The sequence below is a fragment of the Falco naumanni genome, chromosome 15 (genome assembly GCF_017639655.2).
Source record: "Falco naumanni isolate bFalNau1 chromosome 15, bFalNau1.pat, whole genome shotgun sequence".
NCBI lineage: Eukaryota > Metazoa > Chordata > Aves > Falconiformes > Falconidae > Falco > Falco naumanni.
This window is the reverse complement of record NC_054068.1, coordinates 10,398,562-10,420,553: the sequence shown is the minus strand read 5'-3', so window position 1 is coordinate 10,420,553 and position 21,992 is coordinate 10,398,562. Positions and strand designations below refer to the sequence as shown.

Here is a 21,992-nt window from a genome sequence, read left to right as displayed (position 1 = left end):
AGCTGTATCTTTCATCTTTCATTCTCTTACAATTTCCAATCAATAAATACTCGTTTATGTAAAAAACCCATGTGAGACTGTGTTGCATGTTGAGCTTTGACTCTCAGTGGCATATGTGTAGCTGCATGTTCACCAGTATCCACTGTCATACTTAACAACTTACGATCTTTGGCATTTGGCTTCAGAAAAGTGATGCTGTTATGTCATATGAAAAGGATCAAATTTGTAATACGCTTAGAAAACCCGTCTTTAGGTAAAACGTGTCTCTTTGGTGTCTCTGAAATTCTTTGATGTCTCTTTAAAAGTTGTAGATTGGCATTGCTGAGTGGTGATGTTTTTATACTGACATTTACTTCAGAGGAAGAATGATAACTGTTTAGCTTTGCTTTTTGTTGTGTCTGTGTGTGACTAAATAAGAGACTGTTGTCTTGCCACTGAAAGGTGAATGGGGTTTGGTCTCTTCCATGGTGTTGCTTAACTACCATCTGCCTGTGGGCTGGTGTCCTGCTGTGGGTAAACTCAACATTCCTGTTGTAAACTTCTCTCTGAGATGGTGGATAGTTCTAGATTCTGCTTTCAGAAGAAATTTCTGTAAACTCTATAATAAATGTTTTCCCTCCTGTTATGAACAAGCGTAATAGTAACAGGTACACTATACTGATTGCGGATGCTCCAGTATGAAATGTAGTTCTAATGATATTAGTATTTGGAAAGCTACCTTCTTTTCTTTTAATCTTTCTTGTAATGTCTTTTGTTGATGAGCCTCCCCAGTGATTAAATTACCATCTTGAGATAAGATGACAAGGAGAAGGACTAGAAATGTAGGAGGTGTTTTTCTTCTAACCAGTATAGGAGGAATCTGTTATTTCTGATGCAATTTAATGCATCATTTTGTCAAATCAACTTGCACGCTTTTTGATAGGCATCATCCTGTGCTCAAAACTGCATTTCAGAAATACCTGCCTTGCTTCTAGACCTCAACAAATAATTCTATACTGAAATTTTGTATGTTGAGATGACTAGATGCACAATGAATAGACATTTTAACAGTGGGTCAGCTGCTGTTACTGTGTAGTGGTAGTAGTTGCTACTTCTGAATTAGAGCTGGATTAAAAAATTATATTCTGCTTATTTTTTTAAGTAAGTCACCTAATTCTTAGGTGATTTGTGTAGTCAGTTGCTTCCAAAACATGGAAAGCATGGAAGTAATGTTCAGGTTTCTCTGGGCCTTGAACTATCAACTCTTCAGGATATGGAAGGAGGAAAGCAAAAGCTAGGTAACACCAACCTGATGTAGAATAGGTGTAAGAACATACAACCATGAGTAAAGATGGGTCAAAAATATTTTTTAGACTATGGGACAAGAGGTCTTAGAGCTGGCATAGCACTCACCCAAACTAAGAAGCCCAAGCGGTACAGAACGGCATGATTCAAGTAATGCAGTCTTTATGGTGCTGGATCTCAAGCATTGTTTTATGTGGTAGATGTCCAGGATGAAAGCTGTACTCATGCTGCAGTATGTTATTAGAATGGCATAATGCCTGAAATGTGGTTTCAGGTAAACAGAGTAAATTTTGATGTTTTAATCTTACTTTGTGCAAATTAAACTGGAAACTAAACTCTTCAAGTATCGCATTCCTGACAGTTGTAATTAATTAATTACGGCTCTGATATGCAATGCCTTAGCTTGTGGAAGAATATGATGCATTTTTAACCAAACAAGTGTCTTCAGCATTGTCTGAAGTTTTTAAATATGTAACTTGATAGTCAAGTATTGATACTTCAATTATATCTGTTTGAGGCACTTCTTTAAATTTTCTTTGGCTTGTGTGTATGGTCACAAAGTGTCCGGGTTGCAAGTGAGCCGGACTTGTTCACGATCGTTCCCCTCCTACAGCAGCCGTGTGCCAGGTATGTAGGAATATGTCCTGTGCTTAGATCTGGCGTTGGCTGTGGTGATACTTCTGCTGTAACTTTCACTGAAGCTAAGCGCTGTTATTTTCAAATGCTATAAATCTGCCAGTGATACAGCACTACTCATGACGGTTCTGGCAGTTTTTTGCGAAATAATTTTATGAACCAACTACAAGCATTTCTTTATGAGTGTGTTCCTGTTCTTTTGTACATTTTACACTGAAATCTTCATGCAAGAAGGCAACAAGCACAGTTGTGAATATTATGAAATACTTAAGTTCTGCAAGTCTTTAATAACCTTCAGTAACTTCTGTCTTATGAAATTATTTTCTAGTTAGAACTGATGCTGCCACTTAGAGTGTAATATCATCATTTAAAAAACCTGTTGTTTAATGCTTAGAAATTTTTTACCTAATATAGGTGAAACCTTTTATTTAACATTGAGATCTTTGAGTTTTTTATGATGTTATCACTTAGTAACATTTATAAAGTATTTTTGGAAAAAGTGCTCTTCCAGAATTACAGGCTGGTGTCCTAAGTCTCTGGGATGTTCGTTGTGTCTAGGTCACGGTGGCAGTACAGTAAGAGCGGTGGCCAAGCAGGCGAAGGCGTTGTTGCCAGGCTTACGGCTCTTGTGTTGTTAACGGCATTTTATAGTTCTCGGTTTGCAGTGTGCCCAGTTTGTTTGCAGTCTTTGGGCAGATCTGTTCTTCAGTTATAAAATCACATGTAGGTGGATTTGCAGTTATGCAACAACAGTTTGTGGGCTCTTTTCTATTTGGGATGAGACACTGCTGTGTAACGCTTCTGAGTCTAAACAGCAAGGCGGGCTTGAAGGCTTCATGCATTCCGCAGTACAGCTGGCAGTGCTCTTTAATGTTCTGGCCTACATCTACTTTTTTTAATGTTCTGTTTTACCAGTATGTCTAGACTATTTTTGCCTTTTAAGGCATGGCATCTAAGAGGGCCTTCAGATCGCAATCTTGGGAAGGTTGGGATTGCAAGGACTTTTTTGCACCATTTCCTTTAAACAAAAACAAACCCAAAAAACTTTAATGGATTCCTTAGGACTACTTTAAGTTCTTGATTGTTTTCTCATTAAAATTCCTTTCTTGTTTTAGTACTTGTGGGATGTTTGATGTTTACTCATAGTTGGGATTAAATGGGGTTTTAAAGGATACAAACTGATTTTGATAGTCTTAAAATAGAACTCTCACTTTTTAAAGTAGCCTGACAGGCTAGTTAAACAAGAGGCTGCACAGATCAAATACTTGACAAATTTTATGAGTACACCTTTACTTTTTAGAACCAATTAATTTATCCTACTGTTTGTTACAGATTTACAGTACTGTGTTTTAATACTGTTTTGACTAGCCAGGTTTCCAGCACAGGTTGGCCTGTGAACATGAATGGGAACATGAAGCCAGGTCAAAAGTCTTGATTTTTCTCTTTCCTTTTAAGAGCAGGGTAGAGAATTCTCATAAGTGAAGCCAATTTTTTTTTTCCTACTTTAAAAATCATACCAACATAGTCTCAGTAACTTGCTGTGTTCCAGCAGGGAGTGTGTGTGTGTATGTACCATACAGAATGAGTGTGCAGCCTGAAGGCAAAAATAGGGTAACTGTATTTATCCATTTTATTTAACTAGGAAAGATATGATATAAATTTTGAGTTCTTACGGCTTGACTTAATAGAAAGTACTAGGAAATGGACCAGAGAGGATACTGTACCCTTGCTGAAAGGCTGGGTATGGGAAGTTGGACAATGTACTGAGTTCCCTGGACATGCTCTATTAAATTCCCTGTGCAGCTGTTATTAACAATCTTAATAAATGCTGACACAAAACTAGTGACTTCTAGTGACACTAATTATTAAACTAGTCTTCAAGACAAACAAGAATTACCAACGATTTTTAAGGAAGCTAATTTCTATCTTCCCCTGCCGTGAGGACTGAAAGTGAGGCTTACTATGCTTCCCTGAACTTAGCTGTTAATCTGTATTTTTTTCCCCTCATTTTATTTCCTGCAGTTAGTTTTTACTCTGTGTTACTATTGTAAAGTCCACATAAGTAGGGCTAGCAGCAAATGGGACTAACAGAAAAATACTTTTTCTGCCCCCACTCTGTGCAGCTGGCAGTGGCTGAGGAAAGGTGCAGATGTATACAAAATTATATTTAGTGCAGCACCGAAGAAATGCATGATGTGTTTCGTGACCTGTTTTTACCTAGCTTGTCTAAGAGCATGATATGCAAATGTTAGTCAAATTGTGGTAAAATGGGACTTGAAGAAACTTGGTTGAGTAGTTACACTGTTTAAGAATTTCCACTTCTGTTATGCACATGATTTAATTATGGTTTTCATAACTCCAGAGCACTGTTCTGAAGTCTGCTGTGGGACATACTGCAGTGGCTTAGTCTGCAAGAGTTTGCTTTGCTTTGTGGTGTGTCCCCCTCTGCTCCTTTGGCATAGGCATGGGGATGCTGAGGCTTGCTGAAGTGACTTGGGAGAATTTTACTGTGACCTTTGTGAGTTGCAGCTGCCTGTGAGGAACCTGCCGTGTCTCGCAGCAGGCGGTATGGTTAGAGAGGCTAGCCTGTGACGCTTGGCAGTTACAGGGAGATGGCTGTAAAAGCTGTGCTTGCCCGATGTCTGTCAAAATGAGTATGAGACAGTGAATGGGAGAATTAAGCCTCAAACATCAGGATACGGTGAAAGGGGTGGGGGGGAACCCTACCTCCTATAATTTTCTGTTTATGTCCACTCACTGAAGCCATTGGCACAATTCAGTGTACTGTAGGTATGGAATAAAATAAGTCTTTGCATTTATGAGTTGTTAGTTTCAATGGGTTGCATAGGGATTAAGTGATTATTACCGTATATAAATGGGAAAGTTAGAAATACATAACTTGGTACATTGGGATTTTATTCATTATCTTGCAGGACCTGATGCTTATGAAAATACTTTGTATTATGGTGCATATGAATTGTAGTTTTAGGGACTGGAGGCACAGGTTCCTGTGGAAAGGAAGCGGTGGGACTGGTTGTTCTGCGTGGGTTTTTTGCATTTTTGTTTAAAGCATGGCTCTCTTATGATTTTCAGATGAATGTTCATGTAGGATGGGGTTGCTACAAAACCATTGATGGGCTTCTGTTTATGGGACAAGTGGCATGTTACATTCCTGTTTTGTCTAAGCTGGAAGAAGTCAGTTTGAATCTCATTCAGGTTTCTGTGAGGAAATGTAATGTGCCTAAAACAGATACCTCCTTGCAATGTGTCTTGGCTTCAGATTCTGTTCAGTGGTTCTTTTGGTCATCTTCTTGGCTGGATAAAACCTGAAGTACACCTAACTCAGAGTGATACTTTTTGTTTATTTGCATTGGCTTTTTGTGTCTTTGGGTTGTTGGTTTTTCCCCCCTGTTAGGAAGATGGTTGTGTTTCAGTTGGGTGCAAGTAAATAAGACAAACTCGGTCAGGTCTGCAAAGCCATGGCAGGTAGGGATAAGCAACTTACAGGTGCCAGAGTAACAGTGGGTGAGATACCAGTGGCGTTGTGGCTGAGCCTGGGGGGTGTGTGTGTGTCATGGTGTGACCCTTCCAGTCCCAGTGGGGTGCACCCCTGATGCCAGAGGTGCACTGGTGCGAGGGGCCACCTGGGAAGCAGCCCTGCCCTTCCAGGGAGAACGGGGAGGAGGTGGTGGCTGTGTTTGATGCTGCAGCCCAAGACCACCTTGTGCAGAGCACCACAGCCTGGGTCTAGTCACTGACACCGCCAGAATGAGCTGCAGGAGTTGTGCAAACCAGGGCTTTGCAACTGTCTGTGTGTTCAGTTATTACTTTGAATGCTAAAATGAATTTACTTTGAGGACAATATAAATGTAATGTGAAAAAAAAAATCTTGAATTATTTAGCAGTAACTGGAAGAACAATGTTGGTGTTTTCTTTTAAGAGAAATCCAAAAAAATTGAAGTATTTCTGTACTATAGAATACTATTTGTTTGATGGTATTTGGTTTTGCGTGTACCTTGCAGATAAGAATATTTGTTGTATAGGTGTGTCAAATCAATAAGCAGAACGCTGGACTGATGCCTAGTTAGCAGGAAATAAGTTGCTACTTCATGTCTGCAGCCTTTTTCTGGTCTAGACACTATGATTAAGTTCACTTTTAAAATTGATGCATTTCTATTTTAGCCAGTTGAGAATCTCTTCTATTCGCTTTAGTTCAGTTAATTATTTTTTTAAAAGTGTTAGTTTTGATGTACTTAGTGTTTTGGAACAACTTCCATTCTGCTGTTAATTTTGAGTGTTGATTACCCTCATTCTTAAATATGACCCTTTCTCATAATATGCCATTAAAATGTTTCTGGCCTCAGAAATATGTTCTGTATTTACAATTGGTCTTTTGCCTAGGTTGAGCAAGGGAAGTTAGCAGTAGCTGAATCTTTCAAGGATTATAGAAAACTGCTGGAGGTTGCAAAAGATCAGCTGATTTAATAAAGATTCCACAATATTTAATGCCCTGAAGTCTTGCCACGTTATATCGAAAACTGAACGAAGAAATAATTAAAAGTTAAGGAGTACAGCTAGAGGTAAAAACCCTAGAGGTGCAATGAAGATCTGAAATATAAATATTCTGCTGTTACTTCTATCACCACCACCGAAACCAAATCAGAGTTGAATTTGGAGGTCTGGCTGAGTTCCTCTAGATTTGTTCAGTGTTGTATTTTGTGCCATTAGAGCATAATTTAGTTTATCCAGGGTGCTGAATCACTGGTGGTGCTTAAGCTTTCCACTAGTTTTTCTAACTTTTCTATCTTGTAAGAAAAGTTCAATACTCATGCATGATTGAAGGCTCCTTGCAGTCCAGTTACCACAGTTAATAACAGATTTCTTCTAGTCTCAAGGATGCAGACTAGGAACAGGCGGGAAATCAGTCATTCTTCTGCTTAGGGTAGAAGATGGTTTCCTGCTGGAGAAGCAGGACCGTGTTTAAGCCATATGATCCCAAATACTCATATCTGTGCCAGCTGTTTTAGATGTGGGAAATGCATGTGCTTTGCAAGGAATGAGAACCCACTTGGTTTCATACATTAAGTTGGGACTGCAGGGCCAAGTAAATGAGAACAATAAATCTAGATTTTAATTCAAGAAAGTTTAATGTCTTCAGATACTTTAAGTGGTGTAAAAGCAATTTATTTCTTCTCGATTTTGTGCGTATGTATTCTGCTGTACCATTAATTTAAACAGTCTGGATGTAAAAATGTCTTGGTAGTGTGACATTCTTACTAAAATTCTGTGGGTATTTTTCAGGCAGAAAAAATGCTGACCATTTTGTGGGTTTTTGGAAATCGTGTGTAATTATGTCATTTAACCACACAATAAGACTTTCTGTGGTAAAGTTTTAGATAAACAGGAAAACTCATTTTTTACTTTGTTTTCATTGCAGAGCTGTCTTTTTTTTTTTAGTGCAAAGATGTTTGATTATTTTCTTCAAAAAATAAAACACAAAGTGTTCTGACAGGAAAAATACACCATTAGCAACCTCCTTTAAGCTCTCTTTCAGCATTGATGCCTGTCGTAGCACATTTTCTCCATTTTGGGGGAATACAGTGGTTTATGTCTGACTTGACTGTGTTGCCAAGAAAGTGATGTAAAAATAAGCCATTTACATAGCCTTAAGGCAGATGATTTCTTCATTAAGGGCCCTTCTCCAGGGGAATTTACAGGAAAGTTGAGATGAATACAGTAATGGTAGGAGGCTAATGTGGCTAAATTAAAGGACATTGGATCCCAGTATAGAGGCTGTCTTTCAGGAATTAAATGGCCCTAAATTGTGGTCGCTTCATCCCTTTCCAGTGAGGGGCTGCTTCACTGAATAGAGCCTTTATGTGGGGGTTGGGTGCTGTTTAATGAAGTGCGATAGCTTCACGCTGTACATGAGTTATCTTAGCTGTCCTAAATGTCCCAAACAAGAAAATTGGTTAACAATTTGCCACTTTATTCAAGACAAAAAGCAGAACAAAACCACTATTGGGAAATACCTTGTACTTAATTCCTCTACTTGGATGGTTTTTTTCTTCTTCTGCATCATGTGGTGGTGGGAGGTGAAGGATGCAGGGCTGTATCGCACACGTTGGGCTGCAAGTCTGGGCAGACCCAGACCTCTTCTCAGCTCACCCTGAAGCTTGTTCTTGTTGATCCTACTTTGCTGACCAGACTCTTGGATCTCCTTTGTTCAAGAAAAAGGTGGTATTGCAGGCAGCCTGGGATGCCTCTGCGTGGACCGGAGCATCCAGTAGGATAAGCAGATGTTGCCGTTGTGACAAAATTGCGTACCAACGCAATGTCCCCTGTATGTACTTCAAGAATGGAAGTAGAAACCAAAAGCAACTGTTAAAAAAACAACAAACAACAGTAATAGGAGAGTTACACAAGTCTGAAGGCATTGGAGGAGTTAGGGTGGAATAGAAAACTCTGCAAAGTACTGAGTACAGAGAAAACCAGATGAAAATGTTTGGTTCATCCATCAGAGGAAACTTTCTCTATTGACTCTACCCAGGAAAGCTGTAGCTGTGTTATTTGTGGGAGAGAGCAGTAATTCATGTAAGAGGAGATCTTCACCGCGTTCAGCTTCTCTTTTTTTCCTCAGTAAACCAACCTTGAAACTGCTGCTTGTGGAGAAACTTGTCAAAACTCATCACCCTAAACTATGAGGTGTGACTTGAAAGTGAGGGTCACCTCCTGTGGTGGACAAATGGACAAATTTTGTTGCCTGAGATCTATGCTCTGATACGATGCTGGGTTTTTTTTTGGTTTGGAGTTTTTGTGGGGTTTTTTTTTGTGTGGTGTTTTTTTTTCTTTTCTTTTGCTAGTCCTGTGACTGCAGTTATGGGAGGCAGATGCAGGCCTAGATGGATCTTGTCTCCTTGTTTTCCGAAGTAGCGTTGGTGACTTGTGTGACAAAGCAAGAGCAAAGCTTTAGCAGCTGGGGAGGGAGGGCTTTTCTCAGTCATCTGGGGCAGCGCAAGGCTCGGTGCTCTGCAGCATGGAGGCTTCCCAGGAGAGCTGGAGGGTCTTTGTCCTTCCTCTTCCCAAGAGAGTGTGTCTAGCCAGCATGGTAAGGCAAGGCATCAATTTTATCTTAGGTGAGTGGTGTGGCAGTGGAAAGAGCGTAGGAAGCTCTGGAGAAATTACTTTTCAGGTCTGTGAGCCTTGGCAAGCTGTGAGCTGCATGTAGATCATCAGCTGATTCAGTAGGCAGTGATGGACGGTCAACAGGCAGCGGAGACAACGTAGGTTAGAAAGATGTTTTCATTACAGTTACAGAGCTCGGTGAGGGAACAGCGGAAAATGGTGAGTGCTAAACCTGCGCTGCAGTCCCTTGGAAGATAAGCTGAGGTGCTGAGGTGGTGACTGGCTGTGGTCTGTTCGCGGTGGGATGCTGGGGGCGTGCTTAGGGGCAGGCGCCTTTATGGCCATGTCAATCCAGCAGCATTCTGGGTAGCAAAACTGTATTCCTTACCAGCTTTGTACAACCAGTCTCATTTATTGCATAAATTTAGATGTGCAGAGAAAGTGAAGCATTTTTCTTACAACGTTAACACATTAAGTTTTTAAAAAAGAACTTGATCAGTGGATGACCAAGCAAGCTGCTTTGGCTCACGTTGCAGCATTTACACACTTTCAAGTAATGTAGCTGGTTAAGTCATGGGTTTGAGTCCATAAGGTCTTTCACTTTGATTTCATGTGTTCAGAGTAGTTTGCTTTTTTCATTAGAAACAAAATTAGATTAATCTCTGAGTGGAATGGCCACTGAAAGCAGTGCTAGTGTGTTTTTGTAGAAGATTCATGTTATTTGTAGTTAATTGGAAGGATGCGTCTGGCAAGTTTGTAAGTGTGTAGGAGGACAAGATTACCCTGATGTTTCAAAGAGAAAATATGTCATATTAAAGATTGAGATTTTTTTTTTGTGTGTTTACGAAAAGAGAAGTTTCTGTGGGAGGATAGCTTTTTCAGATGTGGTTATTTGGATTTCATTTCTTACAGCAGTCACTGTGAGACAAATAATGGGCAGTCAATGAGAAGGTGGTATCTGTAGCACTGGCAGGATGGATAATCTTCAGGAATGGTGAAATATTTTTTTATTGCCAGAAAAATAGTAACGCGGTTAGTTGGAATCTTACTTGAAGTATGTAAGGGTTACTAGTAAATTGTATGCATGAGAATGTTCTCCTTTCCCTGTACCCCCCAAGAAACAAGTGTTTAGATGTCCGATCTACTCTGGGATGATGATACTCCTGCTAACCGTTGGTTGTTGTGCATGCTTTCAAAACACAGCCTCTGCTTTGTGGCCAGAGTCTCCATCATAAACTGAAGCAGTTGGGATTTTCTTCCAACCTTTCTGATAAATGTATCAACAGACTGGGGCTACCCCAACTCTGTACACTAACGCTGCTGCCTCTTACTTAAACTGATGGCACATCTTCACTTGCATTTGAATGGTTTGGGTTAAGTCAAACCTAAGTGTACACAACAAACACTTTTATTTCTTGGGGGTGTCGCAGGTAAATGTGTTTTATAGTTTCTTAGGGATAAAATGAAATCTTAAGGTAGAATTGCTCTGAAATGTATTAATTATTAATTTTGATCTTGGGAGTTCATTCCTCCAAGTGCCTCTTCGGTACATAATTTATTTCTAATGCTGTATGCAGGAAACTCTTTCATCATTTTTGAGCTTTGACTACTAAGATGGGTATGTTATCCTTGAAGCAATTCTGTCTGATATGGAGAAGAGCCAGTGTAAGATTTTTATCAGCAAAACAACAGAGACTTCCTCCTTATGCCAAGTAGCAGTTGCCCAGCATAGTAGTGATTGGTTGTGCCAGAACTTCTGGCTCCTTCAGCCTAATGTTGGTGGCACAATTCAGATTTGTTCATGTTTTTTGAAAGTGAACCTAATGTTGCTTGGGCTTGTACTACACTGTTCCTGGAGAATATTGCGGAACCATTTCTTTTAAGAGAATAAAAATTTCAAAATGTCATAATATATCAAGAATAGTGGCAAGAACAGTGGAGACTTTGTTATATTGGAACATCTAAAATATCATTTTGGCAACTAACATGTACCGTTAATACCTGATACTGATCCTGCTTGAAACAGCTATTGTTTTTTTTAGAGGTTTTCTTTATTCTTTTTTTTGGTGAATTGTGTTCAATGTAACCTTCAGTTACGAGGCTCGTGTTCACAGAAAAAGTGGACTTCCTTACATGCTAATACTGTAAAATGAAGCTGATTTCTGGATAGGTTTTTTTGTGTGTCCTTGCTGAAATCACAGTTTGATTCTGGTTTACTGAATGTTCCATTTCACTGCATATTTCTTCTTATTTTTTTGTACAAAGTAATTAAATGTCAAAGATGCAATCTGAAGTTAAGTGTTCAGTCACAGGGTATCCATTCAGAATGTTTGCTGTGAATTGGCTTGCTCTATTAGCTGGCAAAAATTAGTACGGCGTGCATTTTCTTAAAGAGAGCGTGCGAAGTGAAGTGTGAGAGACTTTCTACCCAAGTGTCAGGGGTTTTTAGTAACTTGTTTTGCTATATTTTAATCCATTTTTAAACTTAAATTAGCTACTGTATTCTGAAGTATGTGGCAAACAAAGCATGCAGGGTATTTTCCTTTACTTAAAATCACTGCTGATGTTAGTGACAAAAATGGTAACTTTTTTCAAAATCCTTTTTCTTCATTTTGCTAGCTTTGTTATAGGAGGCAAGGACAAATCAACGGATGAAGCATAAAAAGTGCTGAAAGAAAGTATATTTGCAAAACATTATTGAAATTGGCAAAGAAGGATTTAGCAGAAATTGAATTGTATTGTGGCTTCTGTCAATCGTTTAAATCTGTGTTATTTGTGCAAAGCCTTCGAATTATGAATATTCAGCTCTGAGGCGGCTATCTTCTTGAGTTCTTAATTGCCAAATTTAAGTGACTGACTTCAGTCTCAGTAGATTTTTGCGGCAGAGCAAAAAAAGTATTCTTTCTGAAAAATGTAAGTGGGTGGGTGGGGAGGTTGTTGAACTGGAAACCAAAGCACAACATTCTTAGGGCCTTACTTGCTTGCCATGGAAAATGTAAAAAGAAAAAAACCCACAAAAAACCCAATACACAAAAAATCTCCCAATGATAAACAAAACTGTCCATGCAGCTGTTTTTCTTTTACCAGTTACATGTAAAGAGGAATCAGTTTGAAACATACTGACCTATGTAAGTTGTGTACTTTGTGGTAGCTAATCAGTGGGTTTGTCCTTTGGCCAGATTTTTAAGTGTAGTGAATTTCACTGTTTTATGCTAAATAGTAAATTTAAGTCTTGTCTTGCAAAAGTCTGCATTTGTATTAACTCTTATCAAGATACCTTCTGAATTTAGTGTGACTAACAGTTAGCCCAGTTGGGTGTGTTTGTGGCACCAGGATTTTTTCTTTCATCTATTAGCTGTTCATTTTATTCTTACAAGGGAATGATAAAATACGTTTTTATATGAAATAAAGTGTATTGATGATAAAGATGAGAAAGGCGGACATTTTTGGAGGCTGGTAGAGGGCCTGAATCTATTTTGATTGATTTAGATCTCAACTTTGTAATGAAATTTAAATAATGGCTTTATTAAAATGTCTTTCACAGTCACAGTGTATTAATACTTTGTAATTGAGTCTGAGGTTGGCCTAACAGACAAATGCGTTCCATCTTTAGGTTTTGGAATACCATATCGTGAATGAAAAATGAAATAGAATGTTTGAGGTGCCACTTGCATATTAAGCCAGTGGCCTGAAGGGGTTGCATGGTCTTGGGTGTCTCAGTCGTGTTGATGTTAGACTTTTTGTAATTTTGCTGAAGTGTATTTTGTTGAACAGAAGATATCCAGAAAGTCTTGCATTAATTTGCTTTTGTTTTTGCTCTTTACAGTGCCCTGTTATAAACTAAAATCACACATTCCTGAGTGTAAACTGATCATGTTCCCAATGGAAATTTCAGGAATACTTGTGGCTACTTTCAAAATGTGGAAATCTATTTATTTTTTTTCCACTTGTTTTTCTTCCTAGGTTTTGGCACTGATCGCATTCATCTGCATAGAGACCATCATGGAATGCTCCCCTTGCGAAGGCCTTTATTTCTTTGAGTTTGTGAGCTGTAGTGCATTGGTGGTTACTGGAGTTCTGTTGCTTATGTTCAGTCTAAATCTTCACACAAGGATACCGCAGATCAACTGGAATCTTACTGTAAGTTTGTACAAATCCTCCCTCTGTTAAAAATAGCTGCAAATCTGTTTTTAAGTTTGGTCTTGGAACTTTTATTTTCTGCTGTTGTTTAAGGTTGCGTATGAGTGTTCTTTATGCTGAGTAAAGTATGCGTTTTACTTAGATTTGTTTAGATATATATATTTATCAGCAGAATGAGCTTTGAAACGTAGCAAGATTAAACTACATAGAACTAAAAATTGTCTTCTGGTAGATTCTCTTTGAAAGGAAGAATTTCCTGCTAATGCCAGCAATTACTGTTTGTGAATGAAGTGGATAAAAATGCAGCATGTTGTTACTTAACTTTGACAGATGCTGTATTTACAGTAGCCTGTTGTTCTCTCTTATGCTGTTTTTTTTGGCGGGTTTTGTTGTTTGTTTTTTTTTTTAATTAGGGCAGCTGTGCTACATATATTCTTACAGAGATTAATGCAATCATGGGGTAGTAGTGTAAAAAAACTAGTGCTTTCTGTGAAAATTGGATGTTTTGAATTGATTACACATAACTATGAAACATTGACTGACAATGCTTAATGTGTTCTCAAATACGAGGAGTTTTAGGAGGAGAACTGCTGGCAGTGCACATTCCTTTTGTAAAAGTCTCTATTTCCATGCTGTATTATGAGTTAAACTTTCAGATTGGGTTGCATAAACACAAGTCACAAAACCAACATGTTAAGTCACTCTAAGCAAAAGATCTGTCAGCTTCAAGGACAGTATTTATATCAACTTCTTCAGATGGGACAGATGCATATGTGCCTATGTTCTGTTTTATTTTATAGTTGTCATTTTGTAAGTACTGTTGGAGACCAGTCACAGAGGTGTTTAGGCTTCTGTGTGATTTTTTTTTTTTAAAATTGTTGCAGTTTATTAATATGTGCAGTTTGCCATATGTGCATTTGTAAGCCTAAGTGACTTAGTTGAAATTAGATGGAATGTGGAATTAGATGGTCCTTTGTACCTTGTTGAGGAGCTCTTCCTAAGAGTACTTGGTGGACAGATTCGATGGACTGAGAACTATGAGTGATAACTAGGTGGGGGAGATCAGTAGCAAAACAAAACCAGTGGAACCACTGGAATATTACTGGATTGTCTTGCCTTTGCTCCTTTTGTCTACATCTTGCCAGTGTTGTTACCACTTACCTTCGTGGCAAGCTGAAAAGCAGCAGCTGCAGAGAGAAGGTAGTCTCTGTTTCTGTTGCCAGCTTGGCAGTTTAACGAGCGTCATAACAACGTGGCAGCTCATAACAGCAGTTGAAGAGCATCTTTTTATACCACACAGTTCTGTATGTACTAGTAGGATGTACCAGAGCATGATAACAAGTGTGTATAGGTGCATCGGTGTCATATAAAATACATGATGGTTTTGCTGGTGTCGTGCGAGTGGTTTCACACTGAATACTAGGTCCAGCTTGGGTTCAAAGTAAGTTTGACTGAGATGTTTTATCAAGTGGCCATAGTGGTATGCATGGTGCCTGTGTAATGACTTCACATACGCTTGGTTCTGTATGTTTGTACCTTTGGTTCTGTTGTTGAGCCCTGTGGCACACTTATACTGCCTCCCAGAACGCTTTGACAATGTGTTGAACATGCAGAAGCACAGCAGCCTAAATGCAGTGCTCTGCCTTTCCCCCCAGATAATGCAGCAGGTATCAGTGTGTAACTGGTAGGTCCTTTCAGCCACTCTGACTTCTTACAGTATTTTGAGTGCCAAGAATTACCACTTTGAGTGCAGCATTCCTTGTCTCGGCACAGCACTCCATTAGAGATCTTTAGAGAAAAGAGGGTTTAAAAACCCAGCCAGTTGTGGTGTGGGGTTTTTTGTTTGTTGGGGTTTTTTTGTTTGTTTGTGTGGGTGTTTTTTAAGAATTTTGATTTTTAGGGCAATGGTCATACTCTGAATCCCCTACCTAAATGGCATGGAGCAGCATGACATGGTCGGAGTTCAACCTGAAGGGCAAGTGGAGTACAATGCAAATGCTTTTGGTTTAGTTTACATTGCTGCATATTGCCAGATCAATAGTGGTAGAAGTAAATTGTCATGATCTCGCAAATCTCATTCTTTTAGTTATGTACTGAAGATTAAATGCTTCTTCCATCATTATACCGAAGATGTCTAAAGAAGCAAGAACTGGAAGCTTCTGACTTCTGTTAACTGATGAGACCATGTCTCCCATCCTTCTTCCTGGTATTGCTTACTGATTTTAATAATTGTTAGTCTGATCAAACAGTTACTCTGAGAGGAGTGTGAGAGTATCTTCGTTATTCAGATTGCTGTTTGCTGTTGCACATACAGAGTGGGAGATCAAAAGCTGCTGCTAAAACACCTATGGGAGATTACTTTGGCAAAGTTAGTAGGAAATCTAAGAATGTGGAGTTGTGGCTAAATTTTTTGGGGGCTTATTTTGGCGTTCTGTTCTTTACAGTGTAGATGTATACTGCACCATTGTTTACCTCTTTCAATATTTAGTACTTTTCTGTGTTTTGGTGGTTTTTTTGATCATTTTGCAGCTTGTGTATATTACAATTACCATAGGAGCTGCTTTCTGCACAAGACTTCCCACTCCTGAATGCTTTAGGAGGAAGTCACTGCTGCTTGTATATAACTTCATTAATGTACATGCTTTACAAAAAGGACTTTATAATGGATGTTTCCCTTGTGAAGAGTCTCAGACTTGGCTTTTAGAAGCTGTGTGAGAAGAAGCAGCTGCTACGGTGCTTGAAAGAATTTAGTAGTCTTAAATTTAGGAAGAAGGCTTCCTTTAAGAACAGCTACTTGAACAAACTTCTTAGGTACCGTTTGAAACCACTTGCTTTCAAATGATCTTACATATCAGAAAGTATCAGGCCATCAGCTGCTATTATCCAACACAGGATTGTTTCCTTTAATACTTTATTAAAATTAGACTTCTTTGTAATGTGTTGTGGATATTGTCTGATGTCCACAGCCCCTGCTTGGAATGAAAATGTGGATCAGTATATACTGGCACTGAACAGATATGCAGATTTAAAAAATTGTTTTAAATATATATTTTTAGCTGTTTGGGGAGAAGAGTTTTGTTTGGATCCCAGAAGACTTGCCAACTGTTCTCATGTTTTCCTGAGGTAAACATGAAAGAAATGTAGAGATGGTAAGACAGGAGAAATCCTTGCTTGGGTGTGCTGGAAAGAGGCAGGTCTGTTACAGTAAGATGAAAGAACAGTCACTTGTTGTGTTGTGCAGCACTATGAATATTATGCAAAAATGCCAAAGCTGGGGAACCTGTCAGTGGAAATTTCCATTCCCTTTATGCTATGCCTCACAGCTCAGAGGGAACCTATTCTGCAAGGAGACTGGCAAGTGGTGTAGGGGAATGAAGGGCACAGCACAGATTCCTCCTTAACTGATGGGCTGCTGCTTTGAAATGTTTGTTTTCAGAGTTAACTGAATGCTTGCTCTAATTTTATTTGGCTAAATTATCCATTTTTAATTCATTATTTGAATCTTGTGTGATCTATGGGGAGAGGGTAAGATCTTGCAGCCAAACACGTGTGTGACATGGCCCTCGAAGTAGGGATGGGGTAGGAAAGTTTACAGAAGTTAGGTAGTAGCTTTGGTGTTCTGGTGAATCTGCGTGTGGTTTGCCAGGCTTTCTGACAGTGACTGTCACTGCAGAGTGGATCTGCTATAATGCTGCAGTACCTTTTTTTTTCATGGCTGTTAACTGAGATAACTTGGGGAGGGGGAGAAGTGATGGCCAATGGCTGGGAATACTGGAATTTGACAGTGTCTCTTGGATAAGAATTTGTATGATGAGAGAAATCTGAGTAGTTACAGATGTGAATCATTGCATCATCAGCCAGTAGAACAGACTATTTGTTTTGTGTGTAGGAAGAAATCTTCTGATAGATTTTGAACATTGATTTTTATTTTCTTTTTAAACATACACTGGAGTTCTGGTATAATGTATTGTGTGACTCCGAATGCAGAGTTTTTCAGCCTAGAGCAGCCTCAAAGCTGAGGCACAGCACTGAGCACAGCGAGTCCCACCAGGCTTACTAGCCTGGAAACAGTCCCAGGGAAGCACTGGTATGGGGAGGAGACACGAGGAGTCAGGTATGTCTCTTAGAAGACACAGAGCAGTGGCTGTATTTTGTGTTGCCTGAAAATTTATTTCATCTTTGCAGGCTTTTTTTTTTTTTCCCCTGGTTGTTGCACTGATGAAACTTAATGTGCAAGCAACTGACACCTGAAGCAGTTGGCAGAAAATTTTATGCAGTGCCAGTATGAGAAACTGTCTTATGCCAGTGTTGGCTCTGAAGAGTAGTTCTAAGGCCTTCACAGGGTAATCTTGTGGGTTTTTTTTAAAAAAAATATTTTTTCTTCTGTTTTGAAAAAACATCTTTGTTTTCTTTGGCTTGCTTAGCTGTTGAATGAGAAATTAAGTCATCTGTCGCATTTATGTTTACTGCTGTCAAAATAGCAAAACCCATTAAGGATAAAAATGAGTATTTTACAAATTTTTTAAAATGTCAGAATTAATTTCCTCTGGGTTAGTGCTCTTCACGGACAGTTCTCATTTGGTGCAGTCTGGTGTAAATGATGCATTATTCTGTAAGAAATGCAAACACACGTTTTAAATACCAGAAATACTCCATGGTTTGGTAGTTACCGCTAGTAAGGTCTGTTGCTCTGTGACAGTAAGAGCTGGGCCTGTCTGTGTGCAGGGCTGCTTATTGAAAAAACATGCAGGGAAAGCAGTGAGGAGTAGCTAAGAAAGAACTGAGAGGTAAATGGGGCAGGTGATCTTCAAGAAAGCAAAATGAAACTGGGATTGTAGAAGCATTTGTTCAGCAACGTGTTTTGTCATTTACAGTGGAGTTACTACATCTAACAGGGCTTGCATTCCAACTCAAAAATAGTTAGAAGTAAATAAAATCATATGAATCTTCTTTTTAAGGCCACTTCTTTATTTCTTTAAAGTCATAGCTTGTCCCTGACCTTTCAGAGAGCTGACCAAGGTTTTTGAAAGTTGCTTCTGTTAATTCAGATTTTTTTTACATACTTTGCTTGAGGTGCTGGAAATAGAAATGATTTCTAGCAGGTGCCAGACACCGGGGACCAAATGGTAGTGCTGAAATGGAGCACCTGCAAATGAATGCTGGAGACCTTTGGAGGCTGCTGTGTATGACATGGGACCCATGGGGACCTTCAGCCTTGCGCAGGGGCCAGGCAGCGTAGCCCCACGCTGTGAGATGGGCACGAAGGTATCTCTGCACAGTGTGAATCCAGCCCTCTGGGTCACTAGTGTATTTCTGAAACCGGTGGTCACTGACTATTTTGTCAGGGGGAGGTGATGTTTAGGCGAATCTAGTGTTTGAATAAAGGTTTCTGTACCTATGAAAGCCTAAGCAAATGAGAAAAAACGAGATGGGGATTAATGCCCATGCAGCTAAATTTGGTTCATTCTACCTAGGGCTTATTTTTGCTTGAGAAACCGTGTTTCCATTTTTAATTGTGGTGCAAAATACTCATGCAATGTTTAATAATGCGATTATGGAGTAAAATTATGGGAGTTTAACTAGAGGTACTTGGTTTAGAGGACTGACTGGTATGTCTGTGAAATTCAAATCGATAGTTTCATATGGAAACAAGAAAAAGTTCCTAAACCTTTCAAGTAAAGAGGTACTAGTTGGTGGAGAGATTAGGGCTATTTAAAAAAAAAAGACACCAAAACAACAACAACAACCCCCCCCACACACACAAAAAACCCCCAAACAACCACCACACTCCTCCTCTCTTCTCCTGCCAACTGAAAAACGAACACCAAAACCCAAACAGAGCTAAAATGAAATTTTACTTTCGACTCTCTCTTTTGTGGAAAATAACCTGGAGAGCAGCAGGCCACTAACTTCTGTCACCTGTTGTGACAAAGTCAAGCTTTTGGAATGTGCAGGCGTCTTTTCCATATTAGATTGATTTAGCTGCTTTAAAGTCCATGTAAATGTAAGATTTTGGATTTCAGAAAGCAAATGGCAAAAGCAACCACCGCTTTAAGTACCATATTTTTGTTTATACAAATTACAATTGCAGTATGGCCTTGTCTCCCTTTTAAATAGTACCTGGTCACTTGTGCAGTCTCTTACTTTGCCGCAAAACACAGGGTAAAAAGGCAGATCATGTGTCTTGATTGAATGTCTTTAAAAGTTTGCATGCGTGAAGTCATGGAGAGCAGTGGATATCACTGATGCGTCTGAGCATCAGAGCCAGCTCCTGGTAACGTACTGAACTGGAAGACTGAACAGAAGCTTTCAAAGCTGATGTGCCTTGCAGCTTTCAGGAGTTTCTTAGTGGGAGTTTTCAGGTCTGTTAACAGACCTCTCATTCATAGCACCTATTCAGCTTTTCCATCCTCATTAATCCAGGAACTGTACCTACCCATACCATTAAAAACGAAAGACCCTAGGATGCTGCCCTTTATTTTCTAGAGTTTCCCACCTTTACAGCAGAATCAGCAGAACAAAAGCCTCATCCTCTTTTAGTATAATATGTGGTCTTGGCATAAACCCATCTTCATCCACAAGTTAAGATGCGTCCTGCCTTATGCCCCTTCGGACAGATGGGTGGTGATGGCAGGAGCAAATATATGTCCCTGGATACTCTCCTTTGGACTAAAAGTATTTTTTTGCGAACAGTAACCAGCAAGTGACTAGAAGTCAGTCTTTCATTTTAAATAATTTTGGAAAGAGAAAGGGAGCAGCAGCAGTCTAGAGTGGATTTGATTCAGCTCATGGATTTTGTTCTGTTATGGATGGCAGCTTTGTACAGTATTTTATGGCACAGCATACTGTCTCATGAGGTTGCTGTAATTTCAGCAGAAATTCTTCTGTCTGTGTGATGTGGTTTTTACTTTGTCTATAAATATAATAGCAAGAACTTCAGCTATATCATGGCCAGATTTGAAATGGCTCATCTTTTTTCAATTAGTTTATTTTTTTATTGTCACGATTATTCATTTCTCTTACGTGGAAGAAAGCTACATTATTTTAGGGAGTGTCCTTCTTGAGTTCTTGCTGTAGTTCATTTTCTTTTGTTTCTGCTCTGACTTTGTCCAAAACCACTGTATTTTTTCTTGTCTTATCTTTCTGCTCTAAATAGTAAGTACCAATTTTTGGATTAAAACCGTCCACCGATATTTGCATCTGTGATGTTACCATTATATATGTGTATGAATGCTATTGTTGTGTCATTGCTCCTTAAGCTCCAAACAGTCTGATCCATGGATATGAAAGATTGTGTTAGTGGTAGCTTTTTAAGAAACCAGCCTTACTGTATGAATGTGAATCAATTATTAGTTGCATTAAAAAGTTTTGACTTAACCAGGGAAAATGGAATTGCGGAAATGAGTAAGTGGGAGCCTCAAGGTTGAATTAAAGATTTGAATTGGTGGATTCTTTGCAGGGACAAACTTGATTTTCTTTGTAAAGAGTACAATGAAATAAAATGCCAGTGATGATGACAAAGTTTCTAATGTACTTACATCTATGGTTTCCTGGAATAATCATGACAGAGGCACCAGCAGTCTAATTTCAGTGTATATATGTATGTTTTGCAGTATCTCAAATTTCTTACAAGCAGCCTTCAAGTCAATTTGTAGCGTGGGGACAGATGGTAATGTGTGTCATGCTGTGGATAGGTCTAGCGGTCTTGCTTATACTGTTCTCCTTTGGCAAGATGATAAAACTGGCAGATTCAAAAAGTCAGCAGGTCAGTAGGATTGATTAATAAGCACATCTGACCCCATAAATCATAGAGCATTATGTGTCGTCCACTTAGTCTTTAAGTATGGTACTAAGGAAGTACAAAATGGCTGTCTGAAAAAATATGACCTGGATTATAAGAAGTGAAAAGGTGGAGTATTAAGCACATCTTTGGCTGTTCTGATGGTTGGTTCCCTTACAATTAAAACTTACTTCATTTTGCATATGACTTTTGTCTGAACTTTGCATCTATTGATTTTGTTAAGCTATTAATTTTGTTGTGCTTTTCTATGTTAAACTTTTAAAACAACTAGTATTTTTTGATTACTTGAACACTGGAGTCTTCATGTACACAGCTCAATGTCTTTAATATTCAAAGCAGTTTAGGTTCTTTGCTTCATACTGTGAGAAATTTTCTCCTCCTTTCAAATAACTTTTGTGGCTCTTCTCTGTACCCTGTCCAATTTTTCAACATACTTTTAAAAATGTGGATACCGGAACAGGATGCGGCATTCCAGTGTCCCCTGCGAAGGTAAGATTACCACCTTACACCTATCGTGTACATATGTCCAGAGGAATGTATAAGTGGGTTTGCTCCCTTTTTTTGCCATGGCATCACATCTTGAGATGCTTACCCCCTTTAATTGCCAAGTTCTTCTGGGTTATTTCTTCTAGAATTTTGTCTCCATTCTGCAAGGCCTTCCTGCAGCTGACAAATGTACTCTGGTCGTAAAATACACAACTTGACCTCGGGTTGAACTAATTTTTTAAAAAGTTATTCAGGAGCATAGCTGCTCTCTCCTCTGTATTTAGTTCCAGCATTCTTGGTGACATACGTACGTTTACTATAGAGGCCTGATGAATGTGTTGAATACTGTTGTCTGGTATCTGTTGTCATGTATTTAGTGACACTTCCCCTCTAGTGAGAAAAGGTTTGTGCCCATGAGAACTGCAGCTCTTGTTTGCAGTCGCAGAAGCACAGTTAGAGCTGTTAAATGTAGAGTTGGAGAGGATACCTGGAGAAATTATGTAATGCCATTTTTTTTCTA

General features: G+C 39.0%; 1 protein-coding gene across 2 annotated transcripts in view; it reads left to right on the top strand.

The window, feature by feature from the left end:
• CMTM4 (CKLF like MARVEL transmembrane domain containing 4) overlaps positions 1–21,992 on the top strand; it is a 41,352-nt gene that overhangs the window by 7,015 nt on the left and 12,345 nt on the right. For both annotated transcript variants that reach the window (XM_040615055.1, XM_040615056.1), the window contains exon 2: positions 13,009–13,185. In XM_040615055.1, coding sequence (XP_040470989.1) covers positions 13,009–13,185 — 177 coding nt within the window. The remainder of the gene's footprint in view (positions 1–13,008; positions 13,186–21,992) is intronic.